General features: G+C 47.8%; 1 protein-coding gene across 8 annotated transcripts in view; it reads left to right on the top strand.

Annotated features, from left to right (window-relative positions):
* LOC133350503 (bifunctional heparan sulfate N-deacetylase/N-sulfotransferase 2-like) overlaps positions 1–18,619 on the top strand; it is a 168,883-nt gene that overhangs the window by 128,865 nt on the left and 21,399 nt on the right. For 7 of the 8 annotated variants that reach the window (XM_061564845.1, XM_061564848.1, XM_061564849.1 and 4 more), the window contains 5 exons: positions 8,596–8,683; positions 10,554–10,708; positions 12,639–12,824; positions 15,072–15,200; positions 17,359–17,541. In XM_061564845.1, the coding sequence (XP_061420829.1) occupies positions 8,596–8,683; positions 10,554–10,708; positions 12,639–12,824; positions 15,072–15,200; positions 17,359–17,541 (741 nt within the window). The remainder of the gene's footprint in view (positions 1–8,595; positions 8,684–10,553; positions 10,709–12,638; positions 12,825–15,071; positions 15,201–17,358; positions 17,542–18,619) is intronic. The other variant, XM_061564850.1, reaches the window with a different exon arrangement.

The raw sequence follows: 18,619 nt of genomic DNA, 5'->3' as shown, positions 1-18,619 counted from the left end.
CGGCCTCCATATGTGCTATTTACTAACAGCACTTAGCCCAACAGTCTGTTAAGGCTATACGGTTGGGACCTTTGTCTTTGTGACGGGACGCAGGGGGTGGTGCAAGCAGATCTGACCGTCTGTTGCTGTCATGGCGAGCGACTCGCTGCTCTCTTCGCCTGCTGCATTTGCGTTTTAGTGCGTGATGTATTTTCAAACGCTTTTATATCCGTTCCTAACAGACTAGTGCCTGCTAATGCGTAAGTAAAAGAATATTGCGCATGTTGATTCATATTCCCGTGAGAGGGACGTCTTCCAAAAATGTTGGATTTTTTTTATCTCTCCCTCGCTCGCCATGCCTTTCATTATTGTTGTTTGAATTGCATCCCACTGGGATTTTTGCACACAGCGTTGGTGTACGGTGTTTTTTCTGCAATATTTTTGCTGTCTTTTCTTAGATTTTCTGTTTGCACTTAGTCACATATTCACTTTAAGATGTTTTTTGTTCGTGTTTTTGTTTTTTGTTTGTTGCGGTTGCACCCGATTCAAGAGCTGAATGGCTCACAGGGCTACACCTAATCAATGAACTTGAACTTGATTATTGGAGGAGAGACAAAGAGTTTATTTGTAATAGTTGTTTAACTCCTTTCTGTGTAGTCAGCGAATGGAAAGAGATCGTTTCGTCTGCATACGTGCATTTTACACGTTCAAATTACGTACAATTCGGCTTTATAAAGCACCCGAATTTCACGCGGCGGTGGCGAGATGTTAACTACCTCGCCTGACATACAGGAGCACATGGGTTCGATCCCGACCCTGACGCCTGCTGTATATTCGAGTTGTCATGTTCTCTCCGTGATTGCGTGCATTTCTCTCTGGGTCCTCCGGTTTTCTCCTCCACACTTAGAATCAACATGCGTTTAGATAATTTGGCAGCTACACATTTTCACATGATAAGCAACTTCGTTGAGCTATCATTAGTGGCCAGATCGCTTCTGAAGAAGAGCTATATAGCTCAGTGGGTCTTACCTGGTAAAATAAAAATAAATGGTTTAGTTTATATGCATCTCAACACAAATTCAGGACATGTGATTGCAACATTTCAAGATTTATTTACGCGTCATATGAACCTTATGGCGGGACCACGGGGTCCCGAATAAACGGAAGTCAAAATCGTAATTAATTTACTTATTTTTGGCGACTCTGTCCCACCGCGCACATAAACGCCGCGACCCACCTGGCGCGGATCATTCCGTTGTCGTGTCGTGTCCAAGCGCAGCAGCGAGGACGAATGCGCAGAGGAGCTGAACAAGCGAACACACTCCATGCTCGGGTATGGGCAGGATCATATGGTTTATCCAAAGCTGCTCAAACTGCCTACACGACTTAAGTCATTTATTTGTCATAGCGGTTTGCATAATACAGTGAAACTGCTCTCTTATCTTCATTATTATTTGTGACCTACCAATGTCCGCAGCCAGGATCAATCGATGATAATCATATTACCTGCAGATATTTAACAGATGAGATGGGTTGCACCGTTAATTATTCCTGTTTGATAATACTTTTATTGCCCGTATGCATCTGTGCAGATAGGTTTTTTTGCGGTTAAGCCATAGTCCCCACATACCGCTCGTATCAATGCGGATAAGAGGAGCGGCGACCCACTTCTCTATAGAGTAACATTGGTATAAACACTTGTTACAATATGAACAGCGTATTGAAAACGCGTACTATTTTATGTACTGTTTACAAAGTGTGTTCACAAATCCACAATGAGAAACACATGATTGACAGAGGGGTGTAAATTATTTTTTTGAAAGTGTATTTAAATAGAGGTACTGCAGGTAAGTAATTGCCACCATCCTTCAAACCCATTGGTGAAAAAGAGCAAAGTTTTTGTTTACATTATAATATAATGTTTATGCGAGAGCCGAGGCTTATGGGACCCCGGGGTCCTGCTATAAGGTTCATATATATACTCTTAAATTTCATAATATTACACATTTTATGCACACTAAAACATAACAGGTTAATCACAAAATAATAACCGTTTTTTTTGTACTGCGACTGAGATGTAAGGAATTTTTTAACGTTTCGGGCAACTGGCCTTTTTCTGAAAATACTCTTAGAAGTTTACAGAGAGAAATACTTACATCGTCTTTGTGGGTGATGTTTTGTGGACGGTAATATCAGATGATGGACGCACTGCTGTGACAATATATTTTAAAATACTTGTTATTTTTTTTTATAAATTTGTCATTTTACATACAGATTCACTTAAAAGAAACGTGATCAATTACACGCGTCATACGTGCATTGTTTCACGCGTGTCTACAATCTCAGTGACATTTGATTCAACCGCGGCAACGATAGAAACAAGCTCGCGAATTTGTAAATTAATTTGCAAAATAAATGAAAGCCCCGTGCTTGGCGCTTGAGTTGGCACATCCGGCAGCAGCAGTGGCAGCAGCAGTGGCAGCAGCAGTGGCAGCAGCAGCGGCAGCAGTAGGAGGCTGACTGGCGGCAGAGGCCCAACTGAGCAGCGTTGTCTTTTACTTTTATGGGATAATTTTCGTCGTGAACCAAGCATTGGGGTGGAACGTGTGGGCCGCATAGCATTGAGAGTCAATTCTTTCCAACTGACAGCTATTTGCCTTCCGAAGAGCAGGGGTTCTGCTGATTGACAACTTTGCATATTTAAGGCTGTTTTTGCAAAATTGACAAGGCCTGCAGTCGAAGCCCTTTCATTTAGTTTACGGTCTTTTTAAAAAACAAAACGACATTTTTTCCCACGCAAGATATCAAGAATACAGTACTGATGATTAAAGACATCGATAATACAGTGCTGATAATTTCTGAAAGAGTCCGTTGAGATTTTCTTTGGGTTTTATTTTATCCTCAAATTCCCGCTGAGCTCCAACTGGGGGCCATTTAAAACCTGTGAATTTGGTATTCTTAACTTCTATCAACGAAACTTTTTTCACAAAGGGAATTAAATATTTTATCAGCGGGAGAATAAGACGAAGTCATTATTGTGATTGCTTATTAAATTTAAATCCCCAGTTGCTGGAATTTTTTGAAATTAGTTGCAGTGTTCCGAGGGATTTCGATTCGCTCGACTCAATAACAGCACCATTCTCGGCATCACTCACCTCACATCAGGGACCGGCTCAGACCCCACATGCATTGTTCTGCTCTGGCAATTGGGGCCCTAACAGATGAGGTTCACTTGGGGCTTTGCTTGACCCCAGGCTCATCATGGCCGGCAGTGAAACTGCTGATGTGAGCCCTGTAGTGCCGGGTCCGAAGCCGTGAAATACGAAACTCCACGCACCCAGCAATAAACCAGAGATTGGCGTCAGCCTCACTGCGCGCAGGAGCCTCTCTGCTGCAGGGCTGCAGCAGAATTCACCGAGGGAGACTGGATATGTCTCCTCGGTTATTGCGGACAGTAAAGTGCAATTCGCGTAGGTGAGTTTGATGAATGAGGCCGTGAGACATTTGCATGCGATTTCACATTTGGGAGAGAAAGCCATCAGGATCCGCTTGTAACCTACAGGGTCAGGGGTGCCAAATTTAGCACCCTCCCCACCCACTCACCCTGCCACCACGAAGCTTCTCTCTCACATGTCGAGGTTGCGTGGAGGTGAGTGCGATGAGGCAAGAGAGAAACATCATTAACACCTATATTTTGCAAGAGGTGTTAGAAGATTGTTTTATTTATTTATATACAGTACAATGTTGCATATTCGAAGGATTATGATGAATCTGGATATGTGAAAAGGTCGCTTAAATGAACATCTATTGAAAATAGTTACAAATGCACATTGGTCGAGGTGGATATGTGACGGTCGGATATGTGACGTATCGTATTCTGTAATCGATACAGTACAGTATATATCTCGAGCAGGGGTCTCCAGAGCTCTCTAGCGGATGCTCTTCTGCTAAGCAGTGATGCGAGGAAGCAATTGCAGGGCTGTGCCTTTACCTATGCTTCAGCTAGGATCTGCAGCAAGGAAGGTTGTATAGACTGCTGTTTATGAAGTGGGCTTTTGTCTGTTTTCAAATGTCATTCGTGTGCATGTGCTCCCATATATTGTGCATCCCCAGTGCACACACTGACTCGTGCACGCAAAATAATGGTCTCCGTCGATATTGGCAATCATTGCCGTAACGGTAGTTCCCGCTTGGTTTAGTGGTAATAGCTGCCTTGTTGTTCATTTGGTGGTCACCGATATGCTTCGGCCCGTGTAACAATTGAACTCCATCCATGTGCCGGGCACCCAGAAACTTCCAAATAATTTACAAACCTCGTTTCAGTGGCAGTCGCTGCCTCGTCCGGGCAGCGACTGCCACACCACGCAGTCGGTTTGGCACTCTCTCTGTTGGTCGTAAAACGGGAGATTCAACTCAACACGAACACCACAACACGCACACACGGACACACACGGGTCCCGCGCACCACACGCGGCCGACGCGGCGGTGTCTGGGTCACCCACGTGACCTCACTTTGCGGCGAAGCGGAGAGATCGACGCTCGTGTCCGACGCCTTGAGCCCGCTCGACAACAGCAGCCGCCACCAATTTAGTGGCAAGTTGATGTCGTTAATAGTTCATAGAATCAGTGTCATTGCTCGACGCCCCCCCCCAACCACCCACGCCCCGTATCTTGACCAACCTGAACTGTTCAGTGTGGTGAAATATGGTGAAACAACCATTATTGCCAACAAAAGGATGGGGAGTCTCTCATCCAGCAGTGGATTGACAAAGGGTTGAACGTGTCCCGACCAAGCCGAGGATCACGGAGAGTGGAGCTGGCGTTCGCGGGCTGTGCGCGTGGAGCGGGGGGGCTCACACGTGCAAATTGCATTGCCGCGTCGCGCTGAGAAGAGTTGGCACCTCTTGTTAGAACAGTTAATGCTTTTTATCGTATTTATATTTGTGTGGGGGGGGGGGGGCTTGGTGTTTTCAGGCTGGAGCGTGGGAGAAGGGAAGAGTAGGTTTGCGAGTAGCTGCTCACAGTTCATTCTCTGTTGGCCGTCGGAAATCATTAGGAAGCAATTTCACTGGTGGGAGGTTATTGCCTGATTTAGCGCGAAGATTCACCTTCGCGTGCGAGAGACCCAGCCAAGAGATTGCTCTCCCTCCTCCTCCAACTCGTCTTCGAGAAATACAAAAAAACCAACCTCCTCTCGTTACAACCGCAACCGTAAATCATCGGATTGAAAAGAATATTTTAAAAAAATGTTTTTGTGCGGCGGAAAAAAACAAGCTGGACGGTGGCACACGGGTGGGTCAGAGGGTGGAGAATTTCTTTGGGGTTTTAAATGTATTGTTACATTTGAAAGCGTTGAGAGCCGGCTTCCTGGCTCGGATGTCAGGAGACGAGCTGATGTTGATGAATGGAATCCATAGGCTGAGCTGTCAGCCGTGGCGTGTGATTAATGACGCGGCGTGCGTGGGTGACGGAGGGGAGGGCAGCGGCCTGTTTGGATGCGCGCGGGTGCCCTCGCTGCGCATACAACACGAGCCGGGAGCGGGGGGGGCCTGGGGAGAGGCGCTCCCTTGTTCACACGCGAGCAGGTGGGGCTGTGCTGCTGCTCATCTCTCAGAGAGAGACATTGCAGGTGTGCGTGTGTGGATGGAGGAGGGAATTGGAAGCAGTCGTCCTCCAACAACAGCGGAGGGCAGAGGAGGGACGCTCACAACAACGAGCGGAGCGCCGGGAAGCTAAAACGCAGCGAGTTGGCACAGTAGGGGGCACAGGCGGTGTGCATCTGCCAGTCGCCCTAATCTATGGCACCTGGGTTTGTCCCGTGACCTCCTGTCAGTGAGCATTCGACAATTCGCGTAGCCTTACGGTGCACTTACCCTGGCACAAGCGCTGTGAAGATGGCATCATCATCCCCTTAGTGGAGAATAGCGGCTGTTTGTTGTGTGCAGCCTTCAAATGTACTCGCTAACAGCACTTACTTCGACAGACTGTAACATCTATATGGGGGATCTTTGTCTTTGTGTGTGCGCATGTCGGTATGGCAAGGCATGCGTGATATACACAAGGGTGTCATTTTTAAAGTGGCCGCGAAATGATTGTATAAGAGCTGTTCATCAGTGTCTGTCAGTCTGAATGTTCGGAGTGGTCCACATCAGCAGTGCATGAGTGTCAGTGTGTGTGACAGCAACAATGGTGGCCCTTGTTGTCTTCGTGTGTGTGTGTGCGTGCGTGTGTGTGCGCGTGTGTGTATGCATGTGTGTGCGTGCGTGTGTGTGTGTGCGCGTGTGTGTATCCATGTGTGTGTGTGCATGTGTGTGTGTATGCGCGTGGGGAGCGGTAGTAAAGTGGTTACCGCACTGTGCTGTTAACCCTGGCGACCCGAGTCCGATTCCCGCTCACGACCAATAACAGTGGCGAATATCTGAACCGGTTCTGAGCTTCCCCGAGGTCGACTTAGCCTTAAACGAGTACCTCATGTGGTCTGTACATAATAACACTGGGGAGACAAAGGCGGCCGAATATTTCATTAACCACCCACTCCCTGGTGTGTCGTACTGGCCTTCATAGGTCTTTGCTAACAGCCCTTGCCTCAACAGACCATTAAGGCTATACGGGGGATCTTTGTCTTTGTGTGTGAATGCATGTATCTCTAAGCATGTGTTTATGCATGCTTAAGTGTGCGTACCTGTAAGCATGTTTCCGTGTGTCTCTATGCGCGCGTGTATGCGTGTACACGTGGTTCTGCCTGTGTGCGTGTCTCTGGGTGTCAGCGCTCCATCGATCTCGTAACCCTGTTAAATAAGGAAAGAAAAACAATCTACAGAGTCAACTCCGTGTTTGCATTTTCGTTTGTATTAGAGCCTACATAAGCAGTCTGTCATGTGTCACATTTATAAGTTAAATAATTATATATATGGAAATTACAACTTTTTTTCCCTAGAATGACATTTCACTATGTCTCGTTCTTATCTCACAGCGTAGTGTAAGATATTGTTTTAATCTTGCCGTTTTTACACGTGTGGTTAGTCGTGTGTCTATTATGTCTGCACATTATGAAATTAACCGGTGGGGCGTTGGTTAGCACGCTTGACCCGAGTTCAATTCACGGCCATGGCTAAGAGTGGCGAGCAAGATCTGATTACTCCTGCCCCCCCCCCCTACTCCCATTCTACCAGCACTGATCATTGTGGTAAAGTATGGTCAAACAGTTCCCTACATTCATCTCAGCATGGGGAGGTATTCATCCAGCAGTAGAGCTCTAAATTACTATTAAACGCAATGCTACGTATTTGTTTTATATATATATAATTATACGAGTATCTTGAAATGTATACACAGCCCTTTTTTCAATCCACTGTGAGATAAAAGCCTCCCCACGCCGTGCGGGTCGCGGGTATTGTTGGTCATTGCCGGTGGGTTTAATGTCGTTAGATTCAACTACATCACTTCGTCTCTCCCGTCTGTTTCCAAGTGCAGCGATTAATGAACAAATAAACGAATGCACAATTACAGAGGATATTAGACGACCAAGTCATAATATGCAGCAGTGACAGGAGGATAAATATCGAGACATTGCCCGCTTTGTGTCTGCTGTGCTTGACTTGAGACTGCCTCGCGTTGGCGTGAGGCGAGGGGAAGAGTGGCTTCCTATTATCGCCCTGCGTCGCGCATGGCGCTGTAGTCTACACGCTGGCTGCTGCTAACTGCTGCTTATTAATCATTGGCTGTGCATTCCAGAGGAATAAACACACGTGTCGTGGATACGTAGTGGTGGGGCGGTCTGTGACGGGTGACCGGGCAACGCATTCTCCAGGAACCCGTTTCAAGGGGGGAGGTGATGGAGGGGGTGGGGGGGGGCAGCTTTTTCAGGTTTGGGGGCAGTATCCCAGCTGAAAACATTTAACGGGAAGGAGCACTAGTTTTAAACATCATCATCAGCTGTGAGCTGTCCACTGCTGAAGGCCTCAACAAGCATTCACCATTCCTCATGGTCCCTTGATACAATGAACCATTTATGTATGTCTGTATGTATGTGGAACTTCTTTCACACTGCACAACACTGATTCCATTGCTCTTTGCTTTGACGTCCTCTCGGGTGTCCTCTCCTTCGGTTGGCACTTGATCATTGCACTCCACCATCTGACATTATCCTTTCCTATCCAAGGCCACTTTTATTTCTCTACAGTCAATTCGATGCCTCTCTAACGTGCGTAATTGCTCTCTGATTCACGCCTTTTTTGTGTCTCTCGGTATGATTCCAAGCGTGCGTCTCCGTGTGCATCTTTGAACACTTCACAACTTTTATTAAGATTTTCTTTGTTTTAAATTTGTAGCCGACGTTCTGACATGCGGGTTTTTTTCCCGGTGTTCCAGTTTGTTGGCGCCTGTACACCACTCGGCTGTTTTTCCCACTCGTTTGTGGTTCCTCCTCGCGCCTCTGAGTCCTTCTCTGTCTTAGAGAATGAGTGAATACTGTGCAGCGCATCACAAGTGGAAATGATTATTACCTCCGATAAAATATGAATCATCCGCTCGTGATGTATGCATAATATATGCTACATATTTACAAATCCAGGCACGCTCTGCTCCATTCCCCACCCCCTCCCCCCGCTATGCCAGGCGATGCTGGGCATGCAAGGTCGGCTTCGTGACCTCGTGCCAAACTTCACCTTCAACCTCGGATTTTCGGGAAAGTTCTTCCACACAGGTACGAGGGCCACGTGGGAAATGTGCAGGATACGAGCTCTCGTGAAATTCAACAGCCCCTCCACCTACCCACAGCAGAAGTCTGCGTGACTTATTTTGCTCGGCTCTTGCGTTAAAAGAAGCCGGACTGTGAAAACAAGCGGCTCTCGCTGCGGAGGATTTCACGGCTGCGCCGCACAGCCCTCCAATGCGCTCGTGAGTCCAGTGTGACGTCTTTGGCGTTTTGCTCGACATGCTGGGAGCTTAATCGGTTATTAAAGTTTCCAAAGAAGCGAAAAGGTTGCACATCACGCGACCAACGTGCAGCACAACCAAACAGCACAACGCCTGTCTCAAACGAGTTTAAATCTTCACCGGTACGTGGTCGGCGTGACACAGGGTGGCGCAGCAAACAGACGTTGTTGCGCTGCACTTCAACGCTCCTGTGTCTTAGCTCCCCACCTTGACCGACCCGCACTGACTGGCATGCTCAAGTACGGTTAAGCAACCCCCACGACCCGCACGGCATGGGGAGACCCTCATCCAGCAGTTGATTGACGTAATGGGTTCTACATGCACGTAAGTATGTGTGCAAAACTATGAAGTCTGCATGAGTACCCAACCGAACCTCGCGTTTGCAGGCTTCCTCCGTCACAATTTAACTCACTCCCAGCGTGTTCATAACTTGCTCACACCTGCCATAGTTAGGACATTGGAGTCACGCAGAAGAGGCGTCCGTGAAACTCCACGCCCATGCGAGCGTACGTGCGATGCATTGTGGTGTGCGCACGTGTGCGTGTCCTTGCTCGTGTGCCGCGAGGTATTTATTTTCCCTGTGCCGGGCAAGAGCGCTTGCCTCCAAAAACGCGCGGCCATAAATTCTGCTCGTTTTTCCATCACGCCGTGGACAAGATTAATTTGAAGCGCGTCCATTCGTGCGAGTGTATGCACGCGCTTGATTTGTGTGTTCGGGCGCGCTGCTGTTTTTGCACGTGCAACTCTGCGTGTGTGTTTGCTGGGAACTGGTATATCTCTGTGTGGGTGTGCTCGTCTGTGTGTTTGTACGTAGCGGCGGTGCGGTGGTTAGCACGCTGCGCTATGATGCCGGCGACTGGAGTTCAATTCTCGCTCATAGCCAAAACCTGTGACGATTATTTGTACCGGTTCTGGGTCTCCCCTAGCTTGACTCAGCCTTAAATGAGTTCCTCGTGTGATATATATATATAATGATGGCCGCGCATGGTGTTGACCATCCACCACTCTCGTGTGCCGTGCCGGCCTTCATTGGTGCTCGCAAACAGCACTTGCCCCAAAAGTATATTAAGGCTAAATTGAGGATTTTGTGTGCAGTGCGTGGGGGTGTGTGTAGTCAGAAGCATCTGCCAGTCATCTCGGTCAATTAATCCGTAGCACCTGGGCCTATCCGACGACCTACCAGTCGATAAGCCTTCCACACTCCATGTGACCTCACATACACCGCGGTGGGCAACATAGAGCAGTGCAGCAAAATAAATTGTACTGTACTTTCTATGCCCCCACGTCTATGCCCCCTGCCTGCACCAATCCATATTGACCATATTCTTAGGTTTTTTTTTTTTCGGTAAACCTAAGAATATGAATCCTTGCAGTCACGAAAGCTTCAAATCTACCATATTGACCAGGATAGCTGAATATACAGTCAAACAGCCTCCCCACAACCGGCACGGCATAGGGTGCCCGTCATCCACCAGTGGATTGATAAAACTTGCCAAACAAGCACATTGCATCATGTCATGGCGTCAGATAGAAATAGCTGTGGTGTGGTACGGTGTGGTGCGGTGTGGTACGGTGTGGTGCGGTGTGGTACGGTGTGGTACGGTGTGGTGCGGTGTGGTACGGTGTGGTGCGGGCAGGCACGGTGGAGGAGGACCGCGGCGATGACCTCCTGCTCAAGCACCGGCATGACTTCTGGTGGTTCCCACACATGTGGAGCCACATGCAGCCGCACCTCTTCCACAACGAGAGCGCCCTCGCCGAGCAGATGATGCTCAACCGACAGTTCGCCATCGTGAGTGAGCGGCCAGCGATGCCGTTCAATTCATCCAAGGCTTCGTCTCTCACCAAATAATCGTCCCGGGTGGCTGGTTTAGATGGAGTAGGTAGGCAGCGTTGTTCGTAGCCACACAACCAAGAGGTATGGTGGATGTGGTGCAACAGTTACGGGAATATTTTCTGGTTTGCTGATCTGTACAGGCCCAGTTAAATGAAGCCCCGTTGATGTCTTGATACAGTTACTGTGGAATATTAGTAGTTAGATTATGCAAGCTTGTGAGATGAAAAAAGAAACTACACCAGTTTCCTTCCACATGCAAAGACACTCCTTAAAAAGCAACATTGCAACGCAGGGACTCACCTGCAAAGGAGAAATAATTTTCTGGAGAATAAATAACAGAATTATCATTATTTATATTTAACACGTGGATAACTCTGTTTGTATGCGTGTGCCTGTGAAATTACGTCTCAGTAACTTTTTTGTGGATCCTGCTACGGTGTGATGATTGGCAGCACACTGGACTTGCAATACAGAGGTTGCTGGGTAAATTCGATCTCCCGGTTTGGCATTTTAAAAAAATCGTCAAATTTCTTAAATCATCTTCGCAGCTGTCCAGCCAGCAGTATATGCTGGTACAGGATGCCCTCGCTTGATGCAGACGTAGATGCCTTCCAAAAAAAGAATGCACAAAGCAAAACCGTGTAGCATGGACTGCACGGTCACACAACCCACCATGCACCACATGAGGAGACAGCTGCCTACTGAGTTAGCCATTCAGGAGACAATATTTCCCCACGTCTGACCGTATAGCTGCATCTAAGTGAATTCAAACTGCACAAAGCGAATTTTGGGTAGAAATAGGTTAGCCGCATATATGTGAAATCTCACAAACTGAACCCGCATGAAGCGAGCTAAAACCTGTACACCAAAGATAGTCGATCAGCAGATCACGTGTGGTGGAGTAAAGTGTGGATACTTCTACCACTTTCAACATGGATGCTCAGTCTGGAAAGTAGACCAAAAATACTCTTCAGAGGGTCTCTGTAGAGCTCCGGCTGGAAGATCTGCCTTCCGCCAGCAGTGACACGAGCAAGCAGTTGCAGGACCGTACCTTTACCTGTTAACAGTGGCAGTGAAATCGTGTTCCAGTGACATTGCGAGTGCCAGCGACATTGTGCGCCAGTGACATTACACTCGGCGGCAGCCAAAAGGGACCATTAAACCTGGACTTTCATTTAATCTCGCTTGGGTTTTATAGCCCGTTAGGGTTGCACTGAAAGCCAGCTGAGTCCACCCGATCAAATCCTTTATTTATGTGGATGGATCCGCTGGGAGGTGACATCTCAACTCATTTGCCAGGATACACCAAAGTGCAGCCGCGGTAAACCCAAGATCATTCACATCCACTGCCGTTCATCAGAATCAGCTAAGTCGTTTCGTAGGAGTGGAAATTAGAGAGGTTTTCGTTTTAGAATGAAATTTAAACTGACTGTCTTTCCAGTGGGTGCTCGGGTAAAGTGCCAGCTCAGAATTGAAGGTGATGAGTTGATACAGCCACTTGCCCTTGTGGTGTTTTATATGTGTGTGCGTGTAATAGTGTGTGTGTGTTGATTATTTATGCTCTATTCATAACTGGTGTTGGTAACCCACCCCCTCGTGTACCATGCTGGCATTCATAGGTACTCGTTAACAGCACTTAACAGTGGTGAGTGTAATCAGAACCAGTCCCGGGCCTCCCCGAGATCGACTCAGCTTCAAATGAATGCCCGGTGCTGATTTTCAACATCAGTACTTGGTAGACAAATTCAGCCAAGCATGGTCCTTGCCACACCACTCCCTTGTGCACTCTGCCAGCCTTAATAGGTGCTCGCTTAGCAGTGCTTGCCCCAATGGTCTGTCAAATACGATACGGGGGATATGTGTGCATGCGCGTACCATAACCTAGGAGCACGGCATCCCGACAGACATGGGCTACGCTGTCTCGCCACACCACTCGGGGGTCTACCCGGCGCACGAGCCGCTGTACGCCGCATGGCGCCGCGTGTGGGCCGTGCGCGTCACCAGCACTGAGGAGTACCCGCACCTCAAGCCTGCACGCAAGCGCCGTGGATTCATCCACAACCACATCATGGTAACCTCGCAGGCGCACAGCCCACAACCGACATACAACAAACCAACAGACCAACCAACCGTCGGCTACTGGACAATGATTGGCAACCACTTGCTGCCGGCGACTCTTGAACACTAACAACTGACCACTCGCAGTCGCTGTCACTTACCACCAGCAACCACCAACCACCAGCAGCCACCTACCATTCACAAGCAACCACCTACCATTCACAAGCAACCACCTACCATTCACAAGCAACCACCAAAAACTGCAGACAATCAGCAACCGGTTACTGCTAACAGCTGACTTCCACTAGCAGCTGGCTTCCACCAGCAAATACCTACTCCTAATTACTAGCTACCACTAGCAACTGGTTACCACCTAACTACCATCAACAGCCATTTACCACCAATAATTTCTTTCTCCCAGCGAAGTCCAACTACTTACCCCCCAGCCACTCCGGCGTGGGAAGCGCCTCACTCCCATTGGGAGCGTGAGTGTCTCTGCCTGTCGAAATCACGGGCTCTCGAAGCCGCTGCGGTTACATTCTAGATGTAACGAGCGGCATAATCACATCGCGGCACCCGCTAATCGCAGGGCAAATGCGTGGGAGCTGGAGAGGGGAGCGCCACTGCAGATCAAATCTGGCCATCTGCCACTGCCACAGAAGGGGGCAGATCCTCGCGAGTCAGAGCGCTGGCAGGCAGGTCACGTCTAGCCAAGAATCATCATCATCACCACCACCACCATCATCATCGCGGCTCATCCCCCCCCCACAGGCCACTTCTCTAACGATAATGCACCTCGTTTAACTTCCCTTCACGTGCCTTCTTTTCACTTCCCTTCCTATGTTATTTTTTGGTCACAATTTCTATCGCTCTTATCAGAATTCTTTTGCAAAAAAATAAATGCCTCTTATTCAACGAACAATTGTTTGCAAGCGTTATAGAATATATGAAATAAAAGCCACCATTGCATAAAATATTCTCATCATGATAAAGGACGAAGTATATAACTGTAATCATCAGCCACGCTCTTTCCCCTGGTGTATTTTCACCATCCCTAATGTTCCAAAGATGCAACTTTGCACGTCACAGCTACACACGAGGTGATCTCACCCTTCCATTTCTGCCGCGGTCATCCTCTCAGGCACGCTTTCCTTCTTGGGCTGCCACTTCATCACCAGCCTCGACCCTATTGGGCATCATCCCTTCTCGCGACGTGGCTTACCAAAACGGTTCACCTCTTCTTAGCACTCTGCATGACATCTTTAATTTGCATGCGTTCTCGAGCTAAATGGTTCTATTTTTGTTTGGGTAGTAGTGAAATGGGAAAGGAGCAATGACCTGCACGCGACGCATTCTACCCAATGGCAGAATAGCTCGAGTCCAGAGGCAGCTCCCCAAAACGATGTATAAATCACGTTACACCAGCTGCCAAGGGGCAGTGAGGGCTAAACAATTGCATTTTGGGAATGGGAAGTCACTCAACTTACATGGATGAAAATCGGGACATTTTGATCCGAACAAGTTGGGTTTGGTGGAGCAGCTGCACAGTGGTAAATACACCCCACTTGCTAAACCTAGCAATCTGAGTTAGACTCCCGACCGTGGCTACCAGCCATGTCCTGAATGATATCTGCACCTGTCCTGGGTCGCCCCCCGCTACCTCCGATTACTAACCCACACCGACCAGTGTGGTGAAATATGGTGAAACAACGGCCATTACCGACACGGCATAGGCAGCCATTAATTCTGCAGTCGAGTGGCGAAGGGCTATTAATTAGTCGACTCTTAAATATCCAGGGTAATTGGAGGGTGGGGGGGAGTGTGGGTACTCCCCCATTCCTATGCTTGTTTCTGTTGATCGCTCCATGTCTCATCTTTGTGTGTCTGTCTCTGTCTGGAGGGCTGCTTTCTCAGGTGAGCACAGTGTCCCAGTTAGCAATGAAATGGCTCTGTATGCACATACAGACTTAATCACACATGCACACTGCTAATTGTACGCAAGAGGGCTAACTTTCTTGGCAAAGTCCCTTTTTAACCTTGTACAGCATCTTGAGACACCATCGTATTCAGACATCCAGGTTGTACTATGTTCATCGGAGCAAAAAAGAAGGAAAATTACCTAACACACTCGGCCTTGTTACAAGGCAGCGTCTGTGCCCACAATGGCGAAGTGTTTTTGATGTTTGCAATACCAATCCCCCCCACCGCACCCCCGCGTTCCTCCCTCCTCCTGTCCACTCTCTGGCCTCGCCGCCGGCAGGTGCTGCCCCGGCAGACTTGCGGTCTCTTCACGCACACCATCTTCTATAAGGAGTACCCGGGCGGGCCGGGCGAGCTCGACCGCAGCATTCGCGGAGGGGAGCTGTTCCTCACTCTGCTGCTGAACCCTGTACGTGCACACACAGAGGCTGTGCACTCCAGCTGTGTCGGCTGCCTTGGTCACACCATATCCAGTGTACCTCTCGCTATGGCTGCAACTGCTAGTCACGTGCCTACTCCAGTCTAACAGCGATGTGGGAATTGTATCTGCACACCGCAATTGTATCTGTACTCGGCACACTACATCCAGTATACCTTTCGTTATGGCTGTAACTCCTACTTACTTGCTGAGCCCAGTTCACCAGCAACCAAGAAAATCCTCAGTGAGAGATGAGAGCCCCGGATTGCATCGGCAAACTCCCATCTCCCCTCTCTGCCCTCTCCACCGCACGTCCTCCCAAAATCAAATCCTCTGCTTCAGCGATTCCATTGGGGGAGGGTTGTGATGTTTTCCTTTCAATCCCCCTCCTCCCCTCGTCGCCCTCGTATTACAAGGGCTCTCATCTGGCAAGGCTGCTTTGTTATTTTTATTCCGTCATGCCGTTTCTTTGTTCTTTAATTTATGTATTAATGTCCGCCCTTATCTCTTGTCTCAGCTACACCGGCGTCGATGCAATCTCTGCCGCACGAGCGACCGAGCGTGTTTTTGTTCTTTCCGCTTGCAAGTTGTTTTCATAATTATCCTGCCACCTTTTGACATTTATATTTTAATTGAATTTTGCTTATGGCAAAAGAAGATGTTTGTTGTCCGTTGTTTTTGTGTTTTGCTTTCAACTTTAAATGAAAATTTATAAAATGAAATTGCTAATGCCCTTCATCTAATGTTCATTTTGTACGGCTACTGAAGTTGCCTCTGCACCACCCCCCATCACATAAACGTCCTTGCTCCATGCACTACCTTCATAATCTCCATACGCGTCAAAGGTCTGAGCCCCACCAAGTGAATGGGGACCGATTTATCTGCGTGAAACTATTTTCCCAGTCACCCCTTGAGCTCCACCATTGGACGATGACCAAGATGCCACATTGGTTCACGCAGTGAAGGTCATTCATCTGCAGAGGTTCAGCCACTGTGCGTGTCGTGGGTGTTCGGGCACGCCCCACCCCAAAACGTTTCAATGGCTAATAGAAACTCACAACCCTTTGAACAAGCCTTGATTTGAAGCTTTCGTGACTGCAAGAATCCATAGTCTTTGGTTCTTTCGGTAAAATCACGTATAAAAATAATAGATCACGACGTTTCGATCGCTACACAAGCGGTCGTCCTCAGGTGGAAAAGAGAAACAGGCTGCTGAAACAGGTCCATATATGTACAGAGCCGAGAGGGTGGGGGCTTTTAAACAAATGTTTGTATATTTCAGTCTGCACACTTCATTCAGTAAGGGGGTTCGCACGGTTTTTTTTGCCAACGGCAATCATCTACACATCAGCCAAGAACTCAGTGACGTACCTCACCGCCGACTCAAGTCGCGATCCCCTTACTGGAGATCGCATTGTCACCATCCTAGATCTCACCCAGATCGGGAAGAATGCTGGGGAACAGAGTGGAACACTGCAGACATCTAGAATAAACATCTCGTTCGAAACACAAACATCGCACCTCCTGGCTCTGACATTCCTCTTCGACGACGACGCTGGTCAAGCCATCAACCGCATCAGAACATCAGCAGGTCAATGCACACATCTTCTGGATGAAAGGGAAATTAAAGACAAGCCAAAGTAACCCAAATATGGACCATGTAGTAAACCACTCTAGTCTGCGCTCCTTCAGCGGAGGAGGAATAGCACAACTACACGAACTCTCTCCTTAAGTCCTCTTACTGTGGCTAGCAGGCCTCACCTTTGGCATTTATCTGCTGAACATATTCCATCATATGCAAAGGATAGAACAATATGCATCAAGATGAAATAAATACCGATTGTGCTGATGACCGAACCTTTAAAATACACCACACGAATGATAGGCCCATTACCGAGTTAGTTGGCAATTGTTGCACGGATTTATTATTAAGTATTCTACTGTAGAACTAGTCTCTTCCGTGATGAGGTGGGCAGGTGAACGACACAGGTCCCATCCGTAATGGAACAAATCAAAATTCCCAAAATGTGGCTGCACGCGGCAATTCATGGGCCGGACCCGCGCTCGGAGTCACTGGCGGCACAATGGCCAGCGCTGATTCACTACCGCCCGGCTGCTCACGTGCACGTGTGTGCGCGTGTGGCTACAGGTGAGCATATTCATGACGCACCTGTCCAACTATGGTAATGACCGGCTGGGCCTCTACACCTTCGAGAGCCTTCTCAACTTCGTGCGCTGCTGGACGCACCTCCGGCTACAGACGCTGCCGCCCGTGCGTCTCGCCGAGAAGTACTTCCAGATCTTCCCCGAGGACCGCGAGCCCCTCTGGCAGGTATTACAATAACTGAGTTTATTTAGTCACACGGTTACCTCGTTCCAAGGTTTTTCTGGCTCTCAGTAGCTACTATTAGGTAACTTTTCACATGCCATCTTCAAAACCGGTCATCGAAAAATATCTATTTCGCATTTAATTTGCATCTGGACCAGTGGTGTACGATGCAATCTGCAACTGTTATTATCCACGCTATCTATCAACTGTTATTATCCACGCTATCTATCCGGCCTTTTTGTTTACGTGCGATGAAGAATAAGTGCCATTGCCTGAAACGTCACCTGTTGTATATATATATATTTCCTATTAAGGCCACAGTGTTATTGACGAACGTGTTGAGTTGTTTGTTAAATCTTGACTTAAAGCTTTCGTGACTGCAGTAATTCATATTTTCGGGGTCTTTCGGTAAGTTACATAGATAGGTAAAAAAAATAACAAAAAATTTACAAAAACTACGACGTTTCGATGACGACCGCTTGTGTTGCGATCGAAACGTCGTAGTTTTTTGTTATTTTGTCATTTTCTTTGAACCTATCTACGTGACTTTACCGAAAGACCAAAGAATATGAATTCTTACAGTCACGAATGCTTTAAGTCAAGATGCAAGCCCTGTATCAAGATTCGCCGCAGCGACCATCGTGCGATCACCAATTGAGCGGAGCGTCTCCTTGTCGAAGTTTCGCGGTTCTCATTGACACTCTCACTCACTTGCTCAATAGTAGTCAGAGATTGACTGGTTTGAGGTCTGCCAACAAACGCTTTTCATCCACCGTTGTTCCTGATTCCAGAAATGTGGAAATCAACACTCTGACACGGTGCGGAGTTGGAGCCCTTCGGGTCCTCAAATATCTGCCATCGTCTCTCTGTATTGAAATAAGAAATTCAGTTGAAATGAATTCCGACTGAATTTCAACTATTCTTGTAGGCTGCTGAGGTGTATACCAGTTCATCATCAACTTTATTTTTGCAAAAAAATGTTAACTAAATTATTTAACACAAAATACCGCTATTTCAAATCAGGTTGTTACATATGGCCCACCCTGTATATTTTCCCAAATCTGAAAGTTAGTGCAGAACC

This window comes from Lethenteron reissneri, chromosome 34 (assembly GCF_015708825.2).
Source record: "Lethenteron reissneri isolate LAM-NWPU_2019-01 chromosome 34, ASM1570882v1, whole genome shotgun sequence".
NCBI classification, from domain to species: domain Eukaryota; kingdom Metazoa; phylum Chordata; class Hyperoartia; order Petromyzontiformes; family Petromyzontidae; genus Lethenteron; species Lethenteron reissneri.
This window is presented reverse-complemented; position numbering and strand designations above follow the sequence as displayed.